The sequence below is a fragment of the Pipistrellus kuhlii genome, unplaced genomic scaffold (genome assembly GCF_014108245.1).
Source record: "Pipistrellus kuhlii isolate mPipKuh1 unplaced genomic scaffold, mPipKuh1.p scaffold_m20_p_56, whole genome shotgun sequence".
NCBI classification, from domain to species: domain Eukaryota; kingdom Metazoa; phylum Chordata; class Mammalia; order Chiroptera; family Vespertilionidae; genus Pipistrellus; species Pipistrellus kuhlii.
In genome coordinates this window covers 315099-337662 of record NW_023425558.1, presented here as the reverse complement: position 1 = coordinate 337662, position 22564 = coordinate 315099, and the positions used below count along the sequence as shown (strand labels likewise).

At 50.0% G+C, this 22564-nt stretch overlaps 1 protein-coding gene, 2 long non-coding RNA genes and 1 other non-coding gene across 5 annotated transcripts; 3 read left to right on the top strand and 1 right to left on the bottom strand.

Annotated features, from left to right (window-relative positions):
* Window positions 1-2744: 2744 nt before the first annotated feature.
* On the top strand, window positions 2745-4627 carry LOC123651449. The gene has a single exon (XM_045573769.1). The coding sequence runs from the start codon at window positions 2772-2774 to the stop codon at window positions 3396-3398; it is 627 nt and encodes a 208-aa protein (XP_045429725.1). The 5' UTR covers window positions 2745-2771; the 3' UTR covers window positions 3399-4627.
* A 1435-nt stretch (window positions 4628-6062) lies between these two features.
* Window positions 6063-21312, top strand: LOC118706917. Of its 2 annotated transcripts, XR_006740185.1 has the most exons (4): window positions 6063-6125; window positions 7141-7436; window positions 9826-9935; window positions 20435-21312. It is a non-coding gene; the product is annotated as an uncharacterized LOC118706917 (long non-coding RNA). The 2 variants fall into 2 exon arrangements; XR_004984148.2 differs by lacking the exon at window positions 7141-7436.
* On the top strand, window positions 9942-10478 carry LOC118706920. The gene is made up of 2 exons (XR_004984152.1): window positions 9942-10103; window positions 10343-10478. It is a non-coding gene; the product is annotated as an uncharacterized LOC118706920 (long non-coding RNA).
* LOC118706994 lies at window positions 18310-18442 on the bottom strand. Its single transcript, XR_004984170.1, has one exon. It is a non-coding gene; the product is annotated as a U11 spliceosomal RNA (small nuclear RNA).
* Window positions 21313-22564: the final 1252 nt, after the last annotated feature.

Here is a 22564-nt window from a genome sequence, read left to right as displayed (position 1 = left end):
CCACTGGCAGAGCTGATGAGTGGCTTGAGCCTGCCTACAGCCCTGTCTCTCACCCCTAAGGGTGGCCCCTGTGCTCTAGCCCAGCTCATATCCTGGCTGTATTCCCAAAGTCAAGTGGTTTTGCCGCAGGGCGGGGTGGGCCTCCAGGCGCTGCAAACACTTCCAGCATCACAACTGTCTCGGGCTTTGGCACTCTGGGGACCACTATTCTGACTTCTGTCACCATAGATCTTGAACTTCATAAACATGCAATTGTCCGGTATATCCTTCTTTGTGTTCATGTTCTTTGCGAGACACACACATGTTGAGTGCAGTGGCTCTTTTTCATTGCTATGTAGTATTCCATTATATGAATATTTCCATTCTACATTCACTCAAGTTTGTGGTTATTATGAATAAAGCTACCATGAACATTTTTGTATGTCTTTTGAGGGACCTAAGTACTAATTTCTTTGGGTATGAGAATTGCTTGGTCATAAGGAAGCCATGTGTAAAATGGCTTTCATAGATAATTTTCCAACATAACTGTACTAATTTATACTTCTGCCAGCATTGTATGGAAGTTCTAGTTGCACCACATCCTTGCCAATACACAGAGAGCTGTTAGTCCCTTTTATTTTAGCCAAACTGGGGTGGTAAGATAATAGCACACTACTATCCCTGGAGAGGAATGACCTTGAACGCCATTTGGATATCTTTTTTTAAAAAAAATATATTTTATTGATTTTTTACAGAGAGGAAGGGAGAGAGAACTAGAAACATTGATGAGAGAGAAACATCAACCAGCTGCCTCCTGCACACCCCCTTCCGAGGATGTGCCCACAACCAATGTACATGCCCTTGACCGGAATCAAACCTGGGACCTTTCAGTCCGCAGGCCGACGCTCTACCATTGAGCCAAGCCGGTTTCGGCTGGATATCTTCTATTGGTAAAGTGGCTATTCGAATCTTTTGCTACTCCCCCAACCTTTTTAAAATGCTATTCTTATTGATTTGTAGGAACTCTTTATATGCACTAAAGACAAGCCCTTTGTCAGGTATATTTGTTGCCATTATTTCCTACTCAATGGGTTGCCTTTTTACTCTTTTAATGACTTATAATTGACAGGCTCAATATGTCAGATTTTCCTTTTATGATTTAGGATTTTTGTGTACTCTTGAAGAAACTTTTGCTTACTGCAAGGTCATGTAGATATTCTATTTTTCCTTCTAGAAATTAATAATTTTAGCTTTTATATTTATGCCTATGATTCGTTTTCAATTCATTTTCTATGTAATTTAGGTTTTGATTCATTTCTAACATATAAACAACCAGTTATTTTAACACTTTTTTCTAAAACACTGTGCTGCCCTCGCCTGTGTGGCTAGGTTGGTGGAGCGGTTTCTCGTAAACCACAGCTCTCCCTCCTTACCCCTCAGCCACCTCACTATGTACGTGCCTCCAACCTTCAAAAGTGTGCACCTCAACAAGTGTAGATGCTCAACAGCTTTTTGTTGAATGAAGCGAAGCGGAAAGAAAGATGCAATGATCTTATGATTATATGAACGGGGATACAAAAGTGAAGCTGTGAGCGCTGAACAGGATTCCCCCCCACCATGGGGAGGAGGGAAGGGTACTCTAGCTCCTTTTCCATCCCTAATATCTCTCTCTCCTCTTCACCAAACCAGCATGAGTCCGTCCTGGGGAAATAAGGAGTGTGAGGGACGATGACAGGTCCCTTTCCACCTGTAAGGACAAAGTAAACCCTGCTTCCTTTGGCATCCTCACCAGTCCCCTTGCAGGGGCCAGAGGCGCCCCAACCTCTTGCTCATGCATGCGCGCACACACACCGCCCTGACCCTGACTGGGTATCATTGTGAGGTTTGCATTCTTTCTTTGCCTTGTTCTCCTTCCCAGCCTCTTTTTATTGATTTTTTTATTTTTTTATTTTTTTTTAGAACGAGGAATGGAAAGGGATAGAGAGATAGAAGCATCGGTTGCCTCCTGCACATATCCCTACTGGGGACTGAGCCCGCAATAACTGGGAATCAAACCAGCGCCTCCATGGTCCCTGGGTCGACGCTCACCCGCTGAGCTACACCTCCCCGCCTCTTGGTGCTCCTCCATCACTCTCCTCCGCTGCCCCACACAACGACCCCGCGCCTGGCCGCTGCCCGCGCGCTCCCGCAGCCTGGGCCCGGGCTGCTCGCCCCTAGGAACGGGCCAAGCGGAGAGAGACTCCCCCAGCTGATGGAGACGCCCTTCCCCTCGCCGCCCAGGAGGAGTCACCTGGAGTCGGGCGTGGTTCCCACCCATTCCTCCCGCCCCCGCCCCCCAGTCTTGTCTTTGATTGGGTAGCAGGTTTATCGTGCGCGACGCCATTGGCTGCAACGCCTGTCGTTTCCTGTGTCCAGGCCTCCGCTTTTCAGGGGGATCGCGGAACAGAGAGGGCCCGGAACCAGCGCCAGCGGGGGCGCCGGGGCGCGGGGCGCCGGACGCTGAGGCCTCGCGCCACGGCAGCCGCGCCCCCAACCCGCCGCCCCGCCCCCAGCCGGAAGCCCCGCCCCCAGCCCGCCGTTCGGGACGCGCCTTGCGAGGGTCTCGCGTGGTCTGCGCGTGCGCACTAGCCCATCGCGCCCCCCACCCAGTCGGTGGGCGGGCGGCGGGCGGCGGGCGGCGGGCGGGCGGCTAGGTGGGGAGGTGGGGGGCGGGGGTAGGGGTGGGGTGGGAGTGGGGGAGGTAATGGGGAGGTGGGGAGGGGGCTTTGGGCTGCGGACGAGGCCGAGGACTGATGTTTGTGGAGAAGGGGCTTCCGTTTGGACTGCCGCTCTGGGACCCGAGGGAGCGGCGGGCCAGGCCGCCCCGGGAGGCCAAGGGGCGCCGCAAGGCCTGCGTCCAAGGCCCGGCCCGGGTCCGCGAGTGCTTCTACCCGGAGCTGGAGCGCAGAGCGTCCCCGGTGCGAGAAAAAATGTGGATCCCCTTTGGCGCGCTCGTCGTGATTGGGAGGAAAATGGAGCTGCTGGGTAGAAACAAGAAAAAGCGGAAGTTTGAGGAAACGGTCTGGAAAACCAGGCCGGGCCTGAGCCAGGAGAGGAACGTGCGGCTCCTGCACCGGCTCGTCAGCGTGTTAGGGTCCTCGGTCGGCCTGGCGAAAAGGATCCCCAGGGAAGTGTGGGGGAAGCCGGAGGAAGCCAGGCGCAGGACGAAGGCCGAAGTTGGGAGTGCAGGGACGAGGAGGCTGACGTGGCTGAAAGAGGCGCCCCGGGCTCCTAGGGCGAGGATCAGCAAAGAGGACGTGAGGTCCAGAGGGTACAGACCCGGGCAGAATGAGGAGCTGAGCATAAGCGGAGGGAAGGTGAAGTTGAGTGAAAGAGGCAGCGATCCAGAGAGAAGCAGTGATCTAGCAGAGAGGATTTGAAGGTTTTGAGAATGGAGAGCGTAAGTGAAGATAAAATTGCAAATGAGGCAGGGAGAGAGTTCCGGACGCTGAGATAGAAACTGCTTTGGAAAGGGCGGGAAGGAATGGTGAACTGGGAGACTGAGGAAGGGGCGGAAGTTGAGGAGGATGTCTTGGTGGAGTAACGGTGGCACAGACGCATCTGCTTCTATGGGAAAGAGAGAGGCTAGAGATGAAGCTCCAGGCGAACGAGACAGATGAAGGGTTGAAGCCAAAGAGGGAAAGAAGCAGAGGAAGCATTGCAAGTCAAGGAGGAGGAATCAGAGCCCAGCAGAACATCACTGACCCCGGAAGAGTAAATCTGAGAGGAAAGGAAGCATCAAAGCCTGAGACGGAGTGAAGAGCTACCGGGGTGAAGGCAGAGACCAAGACCAAAGGGAACAGGAAGAGTGCTGAAGGAGATGGGAACATTTTGAGGAGAAAGAAAATATTTGATAATGTGTTAATGCGTAAAGAAACATTGGGTGATCGTTTCTCGGAGAAGAGCTGTAACCAAGGAGCTTGTAGAGAAATATTTGAGAAATGGATTTGGGGTGGGCTATGGGATTTGGTTTGCATAGGAAGAATGCAGTGAGAAAAATGGAAAATTGCAGCACGATAAAGGATAAATAATGAAGGCTGTGGAGAAAGATACAGGTTAAATAATGAAGTTTGTCAGAGCAAGCAGAGAAAACATCTGAACGAGGATCCTAAAAGATGGACGAGGGTCTCCACAGAGACAAAAGCAGGAAAGAGATAAGAAAAATAAATGAAAAAAAGTAAGAAGCCAAATCTCATAATAGTGATTACGTGTTTGGGTTTTAAAGTCATTTCATTCACTGTTTCTGTACCCTCCTCTCCCGTGTAGCCTATTTAATAATCTAATGGAACAGGCCTCTCACAGGGCCTGTATATCTGGGCCAAGCCCATCCTCATTGGTCTTCCCTCTAATTATTCTCCACTATCCTGTAATTTCCAAGTTGTTGCTCTTATAAACCCAGTTTTGAATAATTGCTGGGCTCCACTATTTTAATCTCTTCACCATGACCGCCATTTCCACAGGTTTCCTCCTCAGCACCTCCACAGCAAATCTGAATTGCTCATCTTGATTTGAAGTTGTCTCAACTATTTGTATTGTTCATCTTTGATTTTTAATTATTCACATAATCACATGGACTTTTCCCTTTATGTTTGTGTCCTTTGGGACTTTTTAAAAATACATATATATTTTAATTGATATCAGAGAGGAAGGGAGAGGGAAAGGAAGATAGAAACGACAATGATGAGAGATGGCTATTGATTGGCTGCCTCCTGCACACCCCACAATGGGAATCAAATCATGACTTCCTGGTTCATAAGTCAAAACTCAACCATTGAGCCATGCTGGTTTGGGACTTTTTAAAAATGTCTTCCACATGCCACCCACTGTCTACCCTCATTCCAGGGAAGAGAGAAGACTCCCTGAGTGCCCACTGTCAAGACATCAATGTCAGAATTTAGGCTCTTAAATCCTGTCTCTTGGATAGGACAACGATCAGGGATAGTTAGGATGAAAGGAATACTTAACGCACTTTTCTCATGTGCTTTTTAAAAAATATATATTTTTATTGATTTCAGAAAGGAAGGAAGAGGGAGAGAGAAACATCCACGATGAGAGAGAATAATGGATCGGCTGCCTCCTGCAAGTCCCCCACTGGATTGAGCCCACAACTGGGGCATGTGTCCCTGACCAGAATGGAACCTGGGACCTTTCAGTCAGCAGACCGATGCTCTACCGCTGAGCCAAACGGCTTTCGGCTCTTTGTGTACTTTTAAAAGTCTGTAAAATACCTAAGGAGTAGAAACTTCATATCATAATATAACACAAGTATCATAATACAAATTTATAATAGCCTCATGATTTTTTAAATTATTTTTTATTAAATTATTATTTGTGTACATATCTTACCATTGCCCCCCCAAGCCTCATGATTTTTAATTAAGTTTTCTACATACCCTTTATTAATTTCCCCCAAAGTCTCCAAAAGATATGTAAACCCCATGCAATATTTTTATTTATATAGTCAAACCTAACAGATAATATATCAATTCAGTTTTGTCCACTGGAATTTTCTTTTTTGGAGTGCTTTGTCCTTTGGGTGTAATGTAGGGTGGTTGTGTTCTGAAAACAAGCATAGCTGCTTTCCTGGGCTTCTTAAGACTTTGGGAGGACAGAGGGGAGGAAGGGGGGTGGTGGAAGAGGGTACAGTGGGGATAAATGGTAGAAAAAATGAAATTTAAAAATAATTTTAAAAAAATCACCCTAGCCGGTTTGGCTCAGTGGTTGGAGTGTTGGCCTGCAGACTGAAGGGTTCCATGTTAGATTCAGGTTGCAGGTTCCTCCTGGGCCTGGTCCCTGGTTTGGGCTCACGCTGGAGGTAACCAATCAATGTGTTTCTCTCACATCAATATTTCTCTGTCTTTTCCTTACCCTCTCTCTAAAAAAAATAAATAAATAAATAAATGGAAAAATATCCTCAGATGAGGATTAAAAAATAGTAATAAAAAATAATAAGAATAAATAAAAGCTATTTTATAAAAAGATTTCTCTCTGTTCTGTGTTGGATCTCCTCCTGCCTGGATTTTAAACCTTCTTCCTCTTTCTTGTTTTACAGGCTCATTTTGGTCAACCATATCATCTAATAGCTTCCAGAGAAAGTGACATAGGAGGTAAACTTTATGACACCTTATCTGTCTGAAAATGTTGATTCTTTGCTCATAATTTATTGTTAGTTTAGCTGGGTATGGGATTCTAGGTTAGAAATACTTTTCCCTTGGGATTTTGAAGGCATTGCCCTACTGTCTTCTAATTTCCAAGTGTTGCTATTTGTAAATATGGTGTTGTTCCTCTCTTTATTTTTATTCTATGTTTTCCCCCTTATAGAAAATACCTGTTTTCTTCCACTCCATAGCTCAGTCTGCACTTTTTTTTTTAAATATATTTTATTGATTTTTCACAGAGGAAGAGAGAGGGATAGAGAGTTAGAAACATCGATGAGAGAGAATCATCGATCAGCTGCCTCTTGCACACCCCCTACTGGGGATGTGTCCGCAACCAAGGTACATTCCCTTGACAGGAATCGAACCCAGGACCTTTCAGTTTGCAGGCCAACGCTCTATCCACTGAGCCAAATCGGTTTCGGCTCAGTCTGCACTTTTATCCCAATTTCTGTAGTTCTACTACAGGATTTTGGAGCTTGAATTATAGCTCTTACTTTTTTCTATTTTTATCCCTCTCTTTCTGTTTATTCTCTGGCAGCTTCATTTTACCTTCTTATCCTTTTTATGCAATGTTTAATTTTAACTCTCTTGTTTACGGATTGCCATATATATATATTCTGGAATTACCTAATTGTGTCCACATGGATTTAGCTAATTAGTCCATGCTTCTATCTGCTGTATTCTGAAAGTTACAGTAGGAACTCTTACTCCATCAACTCTACCAACTAGAAACTGCAAGGGCCAGGCTTGAGCCCAGCAGCCTGAGCTCAGAGCCACACTGCTAGATGGCCACCTCGGTTTTGTAGCCCGTCAAAGCCAGGGCTCTGAGCCCGCCCAGGGGGCAGGGAGGGAGGCTGTGCAACAACCTCCCATTCACCCAGGGACTGCTTGTTGATGAGTGCTTCACTGGCAAGTTTTTAAGACCACAAATGCCGAAAAGCAATGATGTTTATTTCCCCCCCAGATCTCTGCCTTCCCGAGGCCATCCACTCCGAGCCTCCTCTGGCGGGCTTCTCTGGGCGCCGAGAACGTGTTGCCTCTCTTGGAAGAGGCCTGCACACGCATGAGGTCAGCATGGACAGTGTCCTGTCGTGCGGCTCTCGGATTGCACTGCACAGCACATACATTATGAACCCCGCAATCAGACTTTTTCTTTGGCTGGATTACATTTTCTCTTGGGAGAGCGGACGCACTTCACTGAAGCCACAGAAAGAAAAAGTGAAGATCAAGAACCTGTGGGAAATGGCAGCCACCTTGTAGGTATAGATAATTAAAAAAATATATATTTTATTATTGATTTTTTTTTCCAGAGAGGAAGGGAGGGGGACAGAGAGTTAGAAACATTGATGAGAGAGAAACATGGATCAGCTGCCTCCTGCACACCCCCTACTTGGGATGTGCCCACAACCATGGTACATGCCCTTGACTGAAATCAAACCTGGGACCCTTCAGTCCAAAGGCCTATGCTCTAACCACTGAGCAAAACCGGTTAGGGCATGTATAGATACTTTCAATCACCTAGAGAGCTAGTACTTTATAATATCCCTTTTTACTAAAATTAACTAAAATGCACACAATTCAGAGAATTGAGGGCTCCTGAGTGATTTTTAAACATCTTATCATCCTATTTTTTCTTTGCATATTCTCCAAAATTCCTGTTTCCTGCAACAGGATGTGTTTAAAGTGACATTACAGTTTGGTTTTATGAAAATGTCCTCTCAGTCCATCCCATTCATTCATTCAGCCAGTACTGAGTATGTGCCAGTTGGGAAGGCAGCCAAAGTATAGGGCTAGGCCTTGTCCTTGGCCTCCTTTCTCATGTTGAGACAGATGTCTCAGCAAGTAGCTCACCACGCGGTGTGAGGGAGCTACGCACCAAGTGCATGGGAACCACAGAGAAGGGAAGGCCTGACCCCAGGGGGCTAATTAGGGAGGTGATCAGAGAAGCCTTCGGTGGAGATAACCATTTTAGGCTGGACTTCAAAGGGTGAGGAGGTAACAGTGGGTGAGAAGAGGACACATCAACTTTCTAAGCAGAGAGGATAGTATTTGCCAAGGTACCTTGACCAGGACCTGCCTGCTCCCTCAGGAAGGGGAGGAGAGAGGGTATTCTAGAGGCTGGTGGGATGGGAGCTTGGGCAGAGCCTAGGGCCAGCCTTGATTCAGGATTAAGGAAGTTAGCCTTTGTTCTGTAGGTGACAGGGAGAATGACAGCATCAGATCTTTGCTTGACATAATGTTCCAAGCCCAGAGTTCCCAATCAACTGGGTACAGCGAGGGAGTGGGTCAGAGGGGGGCGCTGAATGGTGCTCTGTCTGACACAGAGTAGGTGTTCAGCAAAGCAGGAGGTGCAATTATTAGCGCATAATGAATAGTTCAGGGGAGAGAGGACGAGGTTATGGACTAAGGCAGACAAACGGAAACGAAGAGAGGGTAGATTGGAGAGGGTTTTAGAGGTCCTGTTTAGCAGGATTTCCTGATTGTGAATGGTGGTGAGGAGGGAGGCACCAAGCTTGGAGATAATGGTGTTTGCTCTGTGTCATCAACCTCACTCTGCATGCCCCCCGACTGGGGATCAAGCCCACAACCTAGGCATGTGCCCTTGGCTGGAATCGAACCTGAGACCCTTCAGTCCGCAGGCAAACACGCTAACCACTGAGCCAAACCAGTTAGGGCTAAATGCAGTATAAGATAAAAACACTGTGTTTGGTTTTGCTTGTCTTTTTCTAAATCTTGTGGGAATTGAGGAAAACTACATACCTCCCCATGCCTGAGTGCCCCCAGGGAGCAGGCGCGTGTGCCGAAGTGCAGGACAAAGCTGACTGTCCTCGTTCCTGAGATGAATTATCAGTCATACCATGGAAAGTGGCAAAAGCAGTGGCAGCTGTACAGATTATGCTGTGATATTTTTCTGTTTAATTTGTTTTGTAATAAGTCATTGGCTTGAATTTTGAGCTTTGTGCTTTGGGTGTATTATAAGGAAGCTTTTAGGGGCAATGTGTGCATGTACGTGTGTGTACCATAGTTTTATATAGCTTGAAATTGAAGGAAGGAAGGAAGGAAGGGGAGGAAGGGAGAAAGGAAGGAAATTTGGGAGGGAGGGAGGGAAGAATAGAGGGAGGGAGGAAGAAAAGAAGGAAGGAAGGAAGGAAGCAAGCTGACTAGCTTCAGGAGTGACTCCTAATCTGGGTTCTGGTGTGACACCAGCTCCATCATGCCTGGCCCCTGATTTCAGAGCTGGAGGAAGGTGGCGGCTGCTGCTGGGCACTATTATGGGATGGCCCCTCGTCGCAGAAGTTCACTGTTCACCTTGCCAGAGTGTTCATCCTGTCAGATCACACTGACCCGGCTCTAGGCCAGCCCTGCCAGTTCCCTGGGAGTGAGAAGTAACTGTGAGGTTCGCATTGCAGAGCCATTTCTACCCAGAGTACACGGCGTGGGGGCCGCTCTCTGCTGCCGCTTGGACTCTGACCCGTGGCCAGCACATCCTTCTTCCTCTTTCTCCTTCCCTTACTCCTTCTCCTCCCCCTCCTCTCCTCAGAGACGCCCCACCCCTGATGTGCGTGCCTAGGGTGGGACCTGGTTCTGTTGTGGCCGGTTCTGTTCGTGTCTGTATTGCTCAGAATCCACTTTTCTTATTGATACATAGACAAGAGCCTAATACTGCGTGATCAAACCCGTGCCGAGAGCCAGGGACACAGCAGTCAGGCGCCCTGCCCCAGGACCAGCGGAGCACGCGGGGACTGATTTGTGAACAAGGTACACTTCGTTACAGCTCATTAACAACTGGTGTTTATCTCAGTCACGTCGTTTTCTTTTTGTGGTGTGGCCCAAGAAGATCCAGCCAAGTTCGTGGTAAAATTCTACCACTTTTTCACTTAACAGATATTTAGAGGCACCTGTTATTTGCCAGGCACTATTCCAGAGGTCGGGATTTTTAAAAAATATATATATATTTTATTGATTTTTTACAGAGAGGAAGAGAGAGGGATAGAGAGTTAGACTCATCGATGAGAGAGAATCATCAATCAGCTGCCTCTTGCACACCCTCCACTGGGGATGTGCCCGCAACAAAGGTACATGCCCTTGAACGGAATCGAACCTGCAACCCTTGAGTCCACATGCCGACGCTCTATCCACTGAGCCAAACCGGCTTTGGCCCAGAGGTCAGGATTTTAACAGAGACCAAACTGACAAGTCACCCTGGCCTCTTGAAGTGTATGCTGTGTGGAAGGAGACAGAACAGTGAGGATGACATGTGATGTGAGCTAAGAATTTTGAAGGAGAGGCCAGCAGGGCGAGGAGAGAGGGTGGCGGTGTGTGCAGCCCTGTAGGGAGAGCCTGTCTGATGAGCAGGGCCCACGGGAGGGGAGGGGGAGCAGCTGTTTGGAGAAAGTCCTTTCCGGGAGAGAGGGCGGCAGGGACAGAGCCTGAGGGGCAAGTGCCGGGCCTGCTGGAGGGACAGGAAGTCACTGAGCGAACATCTGCGCTCCTCATGCTCCTGGTCCACGAGCCCACGTTGGGAGGAGCAAGTAAAACCATGTATGTGGAGATATTTCTGTGAACCGTCAAGCAGGGTACAGGGCGGACTTCATCACGTATGTGTAGAGCACATGTGTCAAACACAAGGCCCGCGGGCCAAATCCGTCCCGCCAGCCCTTGCAATGTGGCCTGCACCGCGCTGTCATCACTGCACTCCGCTGCGTTTCCATCACAATGACAGTTTATGACTGTTCAGTAAACCATTCGGCCCGAGATTTAGGCTGGATTTTAGATTTTGGCCCCTTCTCTGATTGAGTTCGACACCCCTAGTGTAGAGGCTCAATCATCACGGATCATAATGATTGTATTACAGTTCTGTGCTTTCATTTTTTTTATGATCGAGGTAAAATTCACAGAACATATAATTAGCCGTATTAAAGTGTACAATCCAGTGGCATTTAGTGCATTCACACTGTTGTGCAACCACCGCCTCTGTCTGGTTTCCAATCTTTTCATCACCGGCCCTTTTATTTTTAATATTAGTCTGTGCTGCTCTTGAGAAAGGATTCCCCGCCATCTCTGACTTTGCCCTCTCTGCTTCTGGCCCGCCTTCCCCAGTTCCTATGATTCACCCATGTGCTTAGTCAACAGATAATTATCAGGCTTTACTGTGCAATAGGCACCAGAGAGGTGGGTGCGGGAGTGAAATGCTGACGGAGGACATACTAGCACAGGTCCCCACATCATCTAGGGAGGAAATGAGCCACTGAACACACCATCGCCAGAAAATTGATTTCAATGATGATAAATGCTTATAGAAAAAATGCTTTGAAAATTGTGTTTAAAGCTAATAGAAGAGAAGCCACTCGCTTTTAAAGCTCAGAATAACATGATTACATATTTTTTATAATTCGCTCGTAGTTCAGAGACACTGGAGAGAAAGACACTCAGGAAAGTGACCTGGGTTATGTGGAGGCAGGAGGCAGGAAGGCAGGCAAAGTTATTTCATTCATTTCCTCCTGGTGAAGGACAGGTGTTTTTGTTGTTTTTTTCATATCTTTTTTAAAAAATATGTTTTATTGAGTTTTTTAAAAATATATATTTTATTGATTTTTTACAGAGAGGAAGAGAGAGGGACAGAGAGTTAGAAACGTCGATGAGAGATAAACATCGACCAGTTGCCTCTTGCACACCCCCTACCGGGGATGTGCCCGCATCCAATGTACATGCCCTTGACCGGAATCGAACTTGGGACCTTACAGTTCGCAGACTGACGCTCTACCACTGAGCCAAACCGGTTTCGGCTGTTTTATTGTTTTTACAAAGAGGAAGAGAGAGGGATAGAAAGCTAGAAACGTGGACCAGCTGCCTCCCGCACACCCCCCACTGGGGATTTGTCTACAACCAAGGTACATGCCCCCGTCCGGAATCAAACCCGGGACCCTTCAGTCCGCAGGCTGACGCTCTATCCACTGAGCCAAACCGGTTTTGGCAGGACAGGTGTTCTTACCACCGCCTCCATATTATAGATGTGGAAACTGAGACTTAGAAGGTGGTGCCTTGCTTGAGATCACCTAGTGGGGCTTATCGCTAACATTTCAATTCAGCCCTCTGTCTGGGAAAGCGGAGGAGCGTGGTGTCCAACAGGGGGCAGTGGCACACCTGGTTGGAAGACTCGCACGCCTGCACCGCGGGGTTTGTCTGCTGCCACCCAGCCCACTGGGTGAGTGCCCAGCTTTCCAGGAGAGGGCACTGCGAGGCTGGCTTCCGAGTCACCTCATAGGACCTCCTGGTCCTGCCTCCTCCCTCCCCGCTCCTTCCGCCAGAGACTCATGACCCAGCAAGCTCTCAGCTCCCTTGGGCCTCTTCTCTATTGGGTGATTGTTTCTTAATCACGCTGTGGAATAACAAATCAGGGCTGGTTGCCCAAGTCAGCTCCGGAGCTGAGCTGGTGATCACCAAAACAGAGGCGCGGCCCCGGGCAGGGAGCCACCGAAGCTGCTAGCGTGCGCCTGTGGCCACCTGGTCTGCGCCTAACAGTGCCGCACGTCGGTCATGTAGGCGCGCTGATCAGGCTTCTCCAGGCGGGATGACCTGCAGCAGTGCCACCCCACCCACAGCTGGTTTCGCTTTCCTAATGTTGTTAAAAGGTGCTTCTAACTGAAGTAGGGTGGTTGAACAGGTTCCAACATTTTACTTAACTTTTTTTTTTTTTTTTAACATTTCAGAGGAAGGGAGAGGGAGAGAGAGATAGAAACATCAATGATGAGAAAGAATTATTGATGGGCTGCCTTCTGCACGCCTCCCACTGGAGATTGAGCCTGCAACCCAGGCATGTGCCCTTGGCTGGAATCGAACCCGGATCCTTCGGCCGGTAGGCTGACACTCTATCCACTGAGCTAACCCAGCTAGGGCTTACTTAACTTGTTTCATGTGGTCAGTTGTTGAAGATTTCTTCCTCTCAGGGAGAGGCCCAGAACTGGCCTCTTGGCGTTTGTCCAAAGTCCATGTTCTCATAGCTCGTGGACTGTGGTTTAATTTTAACCAGAAACTCTTCTTTTGGAATAATTACTTTTTAATCTAAACAGAGCCAGTTTGATCAGAGCAATAACACCTCGTGCCTGAATCAGTAGACAAAGTTATATTCGTTTACTGCTGACATAGCTTATTTATTTATTTAAATATATCTTTACTGGAATCATTGATTGGCTGCTTCCTGCACAATTGGGGATCGAGCCTGCAACTTGGGCATATGCCCTGACTGGAAATCCAGCTGTGATCTCCTGGTTCATAGGTTGATGCGGCTGGGCAAAACATATCCTTTTTATTTATTTTTATTTTAAAAAATATTTTTATTGATTTTTTACAGAGAGGAAGGGAGAGGGATAGAGTGAGAAACATCGATGAGAGAGAAACATCATCAGCTGCCTCCTGCACACCCCCTAGTTGGTATGTGCCTGCAACCAAGGTACATGCCCTTGACCGGAATCGAACCTGCGACTCGATGCTCTATCCACTGAGCCAAACCGGTTAGGTCGAGACATATCCCTTTTAAAGGGGGAGGCTGATTTGGTGGGGAAAATGGAAATTGTGGATAGGTCCATGTGGAGGCTTGTTTGAGCATCTGCTTTAATTAGTGTAATAAACTCCAGGCATCTGGGGAGAGCACTGATGGGCATGACTGAGAGGCCCTGAGGCAGCCATATGGCATCAGCTTCTGAGACAATCTCAACTCCTCTGCCAGCCCACACCTGGCACCAGGTCCCAGTGCTGAATGTGCTCACTGGAGAGGCGGCTCAGCAATGGCGGGCGGTATCACCTCAGGACTGTCCTTCCCCGCGGGAGCAGAGCTGGTCCCGGAGCTCCCTGCATTGGTCAGCATTCCCATTTCTCTTCTGCCTTTTTTTTAAAAAATATATTTTTTTATTGATTTTTTACAGAGAGGAAGGGAGAGAGAGAGAGCTAGAAACGTCAATGAGAGAGAAACACCAACCAACTGCCTCTTGCATACCCCCTACCGGGGATGTGCCCGCAACCAATGAATATGCCCTTGACCGGAATCGAACCTGGGACCTTTCAGTCCGCAGACCGACCCTCTACCACTGAGCCAAACCGGTTTCGGCCTCTTCTGCCCTTTCAATGCGAGTCCTTTGGGAATGGTTACTTGTATTTGTAGGACCTTAAAGAATTTTTGATGCAGTCAGACAGAAATTGGTTTTTACCTTTTTTTTTCTTTTTTTTTTTCAGTTTAGGTGGCAAAGGAAACCAGTTCTAGAAAAAAAAGATTTATGCCAACCCCAGATGAGGCAAGCGAATTTGGAAAGACTCCTCGTTTTACAGAAATAGTCTTCACTATGTCAGACATTCATCCTTGGACTTATTTAAATATAAAGTTAGCCCTGGCCAATTTGGCTCAGTGGTTGGAGCGCTGGCCTTTAGACTGACAGGTCCCAGGTTTGATTCCGGTCAAGGGCACATATCTGGATTACAGGCTTGATCCCCAGCCCCAGTGGGGGTGCAAGCAGGAAGCAACGCATCAACGTGTTTCTCTCACATCCATGTTTCTCTCTTTCACCCTATTCTCCCTTCTTTCCTTCCCCCCTATCTGAAAGCAATGGAAACATACCCTTGGGTGAGGATTAATAAATAAAAACCAATCAGTCAATAAATAAGAAGCTCTCCTAGAGCATTTAGGTAGGAGAGAGGACAGAAAAACTGGAAGCTGCCAAAACCGGTTTTGCTCAGTGGATAGAGCGCCGGCCTGCGGACTGAAAGGTCCCGGGTTCGATTCCGGTCAAGGGTATGTACCTTGATTGCGGGCACATCCCCGATAGGGGTTGTGCAAGAGGCAACTGGTCGATGTTTCTCTCTCATCGATGTTTCTAGCTCTCTATTTCGCCTTCCTCTCTAAAAACAATCAATAAAATATATTAAAAAAACAAACAAACAAACAAAAAACTGGAAGCTAACTGTCGAAAGCTGTCACCAGTGGGAGATGAGTCCTCAGTGAGAATCAAGGCTCTGAGTGAGTGAGTCAGTGGGGCTGAGGCTGCAGGAGGAAAACCTGGTGTGTGAGGCAGGTGTGTGAGGGCGGGTGCAGTCACACTGGCCTGCTCAGCCCCACAAAAGTTAGAGGTGACGAGTGTAAGGAGAGCGGTCCATCCGCTCACCACCTGCCCTGGCACTCCATCAGAGCCTGCTTCTTCTCCCTCCTGTCTCTGGGGAGGACTGAGGGAGAGACCGAGTTTCACATGCCCTGAGGAGAACCGATGCTACAGAGGTGCATCTTTTTTTTTTTTTAAAGAGAGCAAACAGGCCTAATCTGGGAGTTTGATCACCACCGAGAATGTTTGTTTCGTCATTTAGTTTCTTGCTCAGTCTTCCAGCTCAGACCTGCGCAGCGACGCGGCAGGCAGCCCTTCATTCTCAGGCCTTTCCTTGCCCGCCGGGCACTGTTCCTCCTTCGGACCTGGGCTGCCACATCCAGCGGCACCCTGCTCCCCGAGCCCTCCCTCTGCGCCTGCCAGAGGCAGCGGCTGGGAGGCGTTCTCAGGGGGGTGCCAGGCTTTCTGAAGGGCACTGCCCCTCCTGGGAAGGGCTGCTACTTGGTGGTGTCTCTGAGCAGCCCTGGGACTAACCAGTCGGGCACGGATTCGGTTGGGAGGGAGAGGGCAGATTGCTGATCCTATCTGGTTGCTAAAGCCGCCTGGAGAAGGGCGGGTCTGTGTCTGCAATTGGTTTGGGGTTGGAGAGGGGTGCTGGGAACTTTTGCACTAGGATTCCTTAGATGCTGTCATGATTTCCCCAAGATCCCTTTATCTTTTTTTTTTAATTAATTAATTTATTTTTTTAATCGAGAGTGTTTTTTTTTTGTTGTTGTTGTTGTTAATATATTTTATTGATTTTACACAGAGAGGAATTGAGAGGGATAGAGAGTTGGAAACGTCGATGAGAGAGATACATCAACCAGCTGCCTCTTGCACAACCCCTACTGGGGATGTGCCCGCAACCAAGGTACGTGCCCTTGACCGGAATCGAACCTGGGACCTTTCAGTCTGCAGACCAACGCTCTATCCATTGAGCCAAACTGGTTTCGGCAAGATCCCTTTATGTTAACGTTGTTCCCATCAGCCAGCAAACACAGGTTAGGGTTTCTCTTTCGTCCAGAAAACCCCATGAGAAGGACAGATCTGAAAGTCAAGCTCACACTGGAGGCTCAGGCTCTTTGGGGCAGATGCCAGCGGCGTGGCTCTCCGGGGGTGGCTGCGGGTGAAGGGCTCCGGGAGAACATTGCCATGTTATTGTCAGTGAGGAATTCCTCAAAATACTCTCTTCTTGAAGAGAAAGAAACGGAACCAAGGGCTTACATCGGAGTACGTGTAGTTGCCCTCATTGGAAGGTTGTCTGTCTGTCTGTATGTCTTTCTAATAGATGGCTCCCTGGCGTGGGACAGCAAGGTCACGCACAGCCCCGAGCATGAGCGAGGCTAGCCTCGGGCTCTGGAAAAGTGGCAACGAAGTGTTCAAGTGCAGGCTTGCTCCGTCTTGGTCTCCAGGCGGGCCTGGATCAGAGAGAGAATAAAATATTGGGGTGACACCCCACCTATTAGTTCTAAAGGACAAACACTGGAAAGGGAGCGCCAGCCAGGGTGGCCCAGCCCTGCTTGAATGATGTCACCCACGCGTGCCTCCCAGGAGCGCCTGCGGCTGTTTGGGATCTGTTGTCACCTGTGGGACGACACTGCTGACTGCGTGGCTTCCTGGGCTGGACCTATCCTGTCAGCAAGACACTGTTTACATGATTAGCTTCCCGGATTGCGCTACGTGTGCAATATCTCTTAAGTTCAATTACGTTAATGTTAAGAAATACTGCAGATAGAAAAGGCTAGGACAGCACTACAGCAAACAGTGATTACTGCGATCAGAGTGCTTTGAACTTGAGCATGAGAGAACCTGGTGAACTTGTAGGAATTAACCAGGACAGGTACCCATCTCTTAGAAGAAGCATGTGTAAAGGGTGTAAGAGGGATTTCAGGGAGCAACTAAGGAGGAAAGGGAAGAGATCAGAAGACATCTCCGAACGCCTGAAGCTGTAATCTCCCTCTACAGACACTGGGGGCGGAATTGTTGGGGGTCAGTTGCCTGGGCAGAAGGGTAAACTGAGGAAGAATTGCGTGGAGCAGCCTCTGGAAGAAGTGCTGAGGGCGGAGGGCCCAGCAGCAGCCTGCTGGATTTCAGAGGTGAAATAGTTGAACCCCAGACTCGGTGAGATGAGAAGAATCACTCCAAATGGATAAGCTCATTAACCTTGTATTTTTGACTGTCTACACGTCTGGCTTTAGGGAACACGCATGCTTCTAGCCACGCCTTCTTGAACCACTTAGCTATTTTGTCTTCTAATTTCTCTGGTGAGCGTCTCTGTTATTTACAAAGTTTGGTTATGTCAGGGCGGGGGGGATTTGCACCTTGGTATTCTTTCAAGAGGGGTCCGATTCAGCCTATCTTTTGAATTCAGTCTGAACACACACATGCAGAATCACCCAGTGTCTGATTTGCTGTGGCCTTGGGGCCTGGGTCAGGGCTTCTGAGTCTGTGCTTCTTTTTGTGGTTGTTAATCCTCACCCAGGGATTTTCCATTGATTTTCAGAGGGTGGGCGGGAGGAGGAGAGCCACAGAGAGAGAGAGAGACATTGATTGTTGCCTCCCACCCATGCCCTGGCGGGGCAGGGGATCAAGCCTGCAACAAAGGTATGTGCTCTTTTTCTTTTTTAAAATCTATCTTTATTGATTTCAAAGAGGAAGGGAGAGGGAGAGAGAGAAAAACATCAATGAGAAGAGAGAGTCATGGATCGGCTGCCTCCTGCAGGTTCCCCACTGGGGATTGAGACTGCAACCCCAGTGCCCTTGACTGGAATTGAACCTGGGACCCTTCAGTCCGCAGGCCAACCCTCTATCCACTGAGCCAAACCAGCTAGGGTGAGTTTGTGCTGCTTTATTGACTTTCTGGTTAGTTCACAGGCTCCTCCTCCCCATTCTTTTTTTCTTTTTTTTAATTAAAATCAAAGACTTCTGCTCTATTCTTTCTTCCCTTCCTTAGATGTTGGTAAGATCAAGATCACGGTCATACAGTGCTTTGTTGTTGTTGTTGGTTTGTGGGTGCCAGGACCAATGATCACCAGCTGCCCAAGAACCAAAAATGATGCTTCTGAAATCTCTTGATGCTGATTCCACAGGTGGAGCATCCAAGCTGCTCTGCGTGTGCCGCTCAGGACGGAAGCCCTTTTTGTGGTCACAGTGCTTTGATGACTTCAGGGAGAATGCAGCCCGACTGGCCATTCCCCTGGGCGGTTCACAAAGCCCCAGGCCCAGGGCTCCCACCGTCTGCTGTGGACACAGTGCCCATGGCTCTGTGTTGCTCCTGACCTTGGCATCCACACGCTTATCTCCAGAAGGAGGATAAGCCTAGGTCAGTCCCTGGAGCCTCCTCACGCGGGCCCTGTCATCTCCAGCGTGACTTGTCGGGCAGCATCGTTCCAGCCCAGCCAGGAACTAATCAGAGGTAGAATGAAGATTTCTTCCTCTGATGCGTGTTTACAAGATGTTTTCAAAGATGAGGCTGCAGGGCAGCGGTGACCTCCGCTCCCTGGTGCGTCAGGCGTCAGAATTCTGACTGGAGGGCAGATGGCAGCCCCACCTTCCCCGGGACCTCTTGCTCCGGACAGCCAGTTCCCTGTGAGGGATCGGAGCATCAGGTGACCGCGAGCCCATAGCCTAGAGAGCGTTATGTTAGCAGGCTGGTGGCGGTGTGCCCGCAGTGGGCAGCAGCTGGCTGAAGGACAGCTGTGGCTTGGGCAGGCGGCCTTTTGCACACAGCTCTTCCTGGCTAGTGGCTCTTCACCAAGCCTGTGCTCCTCGGGGCTGTCAGACCTCATCCTGAAGGCCTGGCCTTGTGGGTGGGAAAGGAGTGGGGTTTTGGGGGAAAGGATGTTAGACCCACAGGAGAACCTCAAGGACAGGGACATGTGCCAGAGGCAATGTAGAGGGAGGGGTTTGCAAGAGGAGACGCCTGAGTGAGCCCAGAGACTGGTGGGAGCTCACCAGATCCTTGTTGAATGAGGAAAGGGAGACAGCAGAGGCCGGGAAGGCTTGGGAAGGTGGAACAGTGGCTGAGGAGCATGGCGGGAGAAGCTTAGTAATGCTGATTATTAGACGAGCTACAAGGGACTGTAACATTCATATGGTTGGCCAAGGTGTTCTTAGCAGAAAAACACTGTGGACTCCGGCACTGGAGATTGACAAAGGCCTGGTAACCAAGAGTTGAAGAGAGACTCACAGCAAACCTTGCAGCTATACATGGGTAGTGTCTGTGTTGCCGCCACCAAAATTTGCCAGTGTGATGTCAGGCGACTCTTAGTGTTTGGGTGTGTGTGTTTGTGCCATGAGATTGCCTTGTGAGCAAGCCTGACTTTTAAGAAAATGGGGTGAAGTCAGCCACCAACCATTCCAGGAGCCCAGGCTCCACCCAGGCTTGGCTCAGGGAAGATGAGGCCCTTCCTCCTGCCATTCGATGTGTGGCACTCCTGTCGTCCCACCTGGCACTCCCTGTCCTCCGGGAGAGCTGGGCGAGAGGGGGCTCAGCCCGGGTGTGCGTGTGCGTGTGCGTGCTTGCGTGTGCGTGTGCGCGTGTGTGTGCGCGTGTGTGTGTGTGTGTGTGTGTGTGTGTGTGTATGTGCGCGCGCGCGCGTGCACAGGGAGGGTGGGATGGAGGATAGAGTTGTCTCTGTGGTGATGGCCACTAGTCTGAAGGCTTTGAGCTGAGTCAGGGTGAAGCAAGAGTGACACCAAGTGCCAAGAGCAGGAGTGTGCCGTGGCATCGGTGTCTCCTCTCAGATCAGAGGAGCCGAGCGGGGACAGGCTCTGTCCGCCACAGCGTTCACCTCCGTGAGGCAGTGCCGGCCTCAGAGCCGCCGGGCACCCATGATCTGCCTGCTCATTTGCATGCAGGGATTGGCTCTCTGGGACTCGGATGCAGAACTGGGCTATGAGTCCGTTTTTAAAAATCAAGGTGAAACGGCTTCTTGGCCAGAACATGATGCACAGACCCAGGCTCCTATTTCTCCCCAATCCTGGTCCGCCAGCCGCCCACAGGCGACCCTCCTTGCCGGGGAGACGCTCAGGTTACCAAGGCAGGGAGCGAGTGGGTCACCTTTGTAGGCAGAGAACAACCCGTTTCCCTTTGTTCAAAAACACTGACCCACTTCTCCGTGTTTGTTCTAGCGGCTGCTCCTGGCTCCGGGTCCCTCTGGCCAGAAATCCACCCGTTAAGCCATGGCGGGGACTAAGATTCCCGTCCTGTGGAATGGCCCCTGGGAGGGACTGGGCCCTTTGGGGGCAGAGAATTCCCCTCGGAGAGGGTCACCCTCCTGAAGGGGCCTCCAGTGACAGCAAGCCCCCAGGTCTGTCCCCCGGGGGAGGATACAGCCACAGTTGTATCTGCCTCCCGGCCAGTTCCCTACTGGGCTTCTCCCTCCAGGGAGATAAGGAAGGAATGTTTGTCCAGGTGTCACCGCTGGACTATCTCGGGCACAGGAGTGTCTTCAGGGCGTAGTGTCAGAACCGGTCCCCATCTGGGCGTGCTGTAAACAGCAGGTTGATTCAAAGCTGAGAGGCGTTGGGAAACCCCTTGGGCAGGAGATTTCGAAATGAGATTCAGATGAGAAGAAACCTAGGTGGGTGCGTTCTAAGGAAGGAGACAGAAAAGGCAGAAAAGGCTTCCGTCAGGTGCTGGGTGGGCAGCGGGGATGGAGGGAGAGCCTGGGAGGGGGAGGCCTGGGATGGGAGGAAGCGGCTGAGCTGAGCGGCTCCTCTCCCCACTGCCCGCAGGACAGGAGGCCCCTCGTCTGTCCACCAGGCGGGACCAGAGCGGAGCGGAGCGCCCGCCTCGGGCATGTCAGCACCAGCAAGACAAGAGCGGCTCCGAGAGGGAGGGCCTGGGCAGGGGAGCAGGGCTGGCAGGAGCATTAGGAGAAAAGCTCGGTTATAAAAGGGTTTAGAAGACGTGTTGGGTGATTGAGGAAGGGACTAGTGCAGAAGGCCTTGGTGCCGGGCGGAAGGGACAGCCCGCCCTGCTGACCCAGCCGTCTCCTGCGCCCACCACACAGGCTGCTGCGCTCTGGGACCCCTGCCTCGCTGGCTCAGGGTGAGTGCCTGTGACAGGAGGAGCAGAGGAGGATGCCGGCTGGATCTGGAACCAGCGAGGGGACGCGAGGAGAAGGAGAGGGAGACTGAGGAACAAGGCGAGGCAGAGCAGTGACAGCGATCCGAGGAAGAGAAGGAGTGAGGGCAGGGAAGGAGGAGGAGGAGGAGAGTGAAGACTATGCTTCTCATCCGAGGGGCGGACAGCCTTGGAGTGGTGCGGTCCAGAGTGATCTCCAACATGATCAGCACTTAGAAAGCTTGTCCCCTCGGCAATAATCCCTGTCATCTGGTGGCGTGAAGTCAGCAGTATCCTTGGGAACATTACGGGCCATCCTGCGTGAAAACCGTGGGTGGCGCTGTACGGAGCAGCCAGCCAGTTATGAATGAGAAGGCTCATGTGCACGAGCGTGCCTGCCACCTCCGCCCAGAAGCCATGGCTTCCCCATCGAACCAGAACCACCACCCAGCCTCTCCCCATCTCCTTAGATGGCAAGCTCTGGCATCCTTGGTCCGCCCAACTCGGCCCCAAAACATGGCCAAAACATCAGTAAACAGATAGGCGAAGGGGTCACCGACGTCTGCATTTTGTACCATTTTCACCTGCCCAGAGCTCAGCACGTGACTAGCCAGGGATTTCTCATTACGAACTAAATATTCTTTCCTCAGAGAGTAGTCAGAAGGTCCCCAAACACCTTCCTCTGAACTCACCGTAGGTGTATTTTATTTCCTGTACTACGGACCAGGACATCCAAGACCCTGCTTGAACACAGGGGTGAACTGTGTCCCGCCCTCCAGCACATCCAGAATTTTCTCAGCCAATGCAGACTGGGCCCCAGCCGCTGGCCACCTTTCTTGCTAAGGCTGAATCGGAGATGAATGTTATTAACTACAACATCTAATGTTTGTTTGGGGCTTTGTACCGCACAAAGCCAACAATTGTCATATTTAATTCTCTCAGCAATTCTGCATTACTGTCACTTCCCTTTATAGGCATTGCATTTCAGAGAAATAAAGCATCTTCCTCGGTGTCAACTGGTAGATCTAGGATTCACTCACGTCCTCTGACTCCCAGTCCTCGCTGCCTTCTATGCAAGGGCATGGCTTCCTGTAGATCTCAGAGTATCATCAGAGCTGGGACTCCTGGATCTCCTTCCTTACCCCAGCTCTGCACCCCCAGTGACCTTAGACCTCAGCCTTCCTCCCACCTAT

Coding starts and splice junctions, on each gene's coding strand:
- LOC123651449 (XM_045573769.1), top strand. CDS start 2,772: ATGTTTGTGGAGAAGGGGCTTCCGTTTGGACTGCCGCTCTGGGACCCG.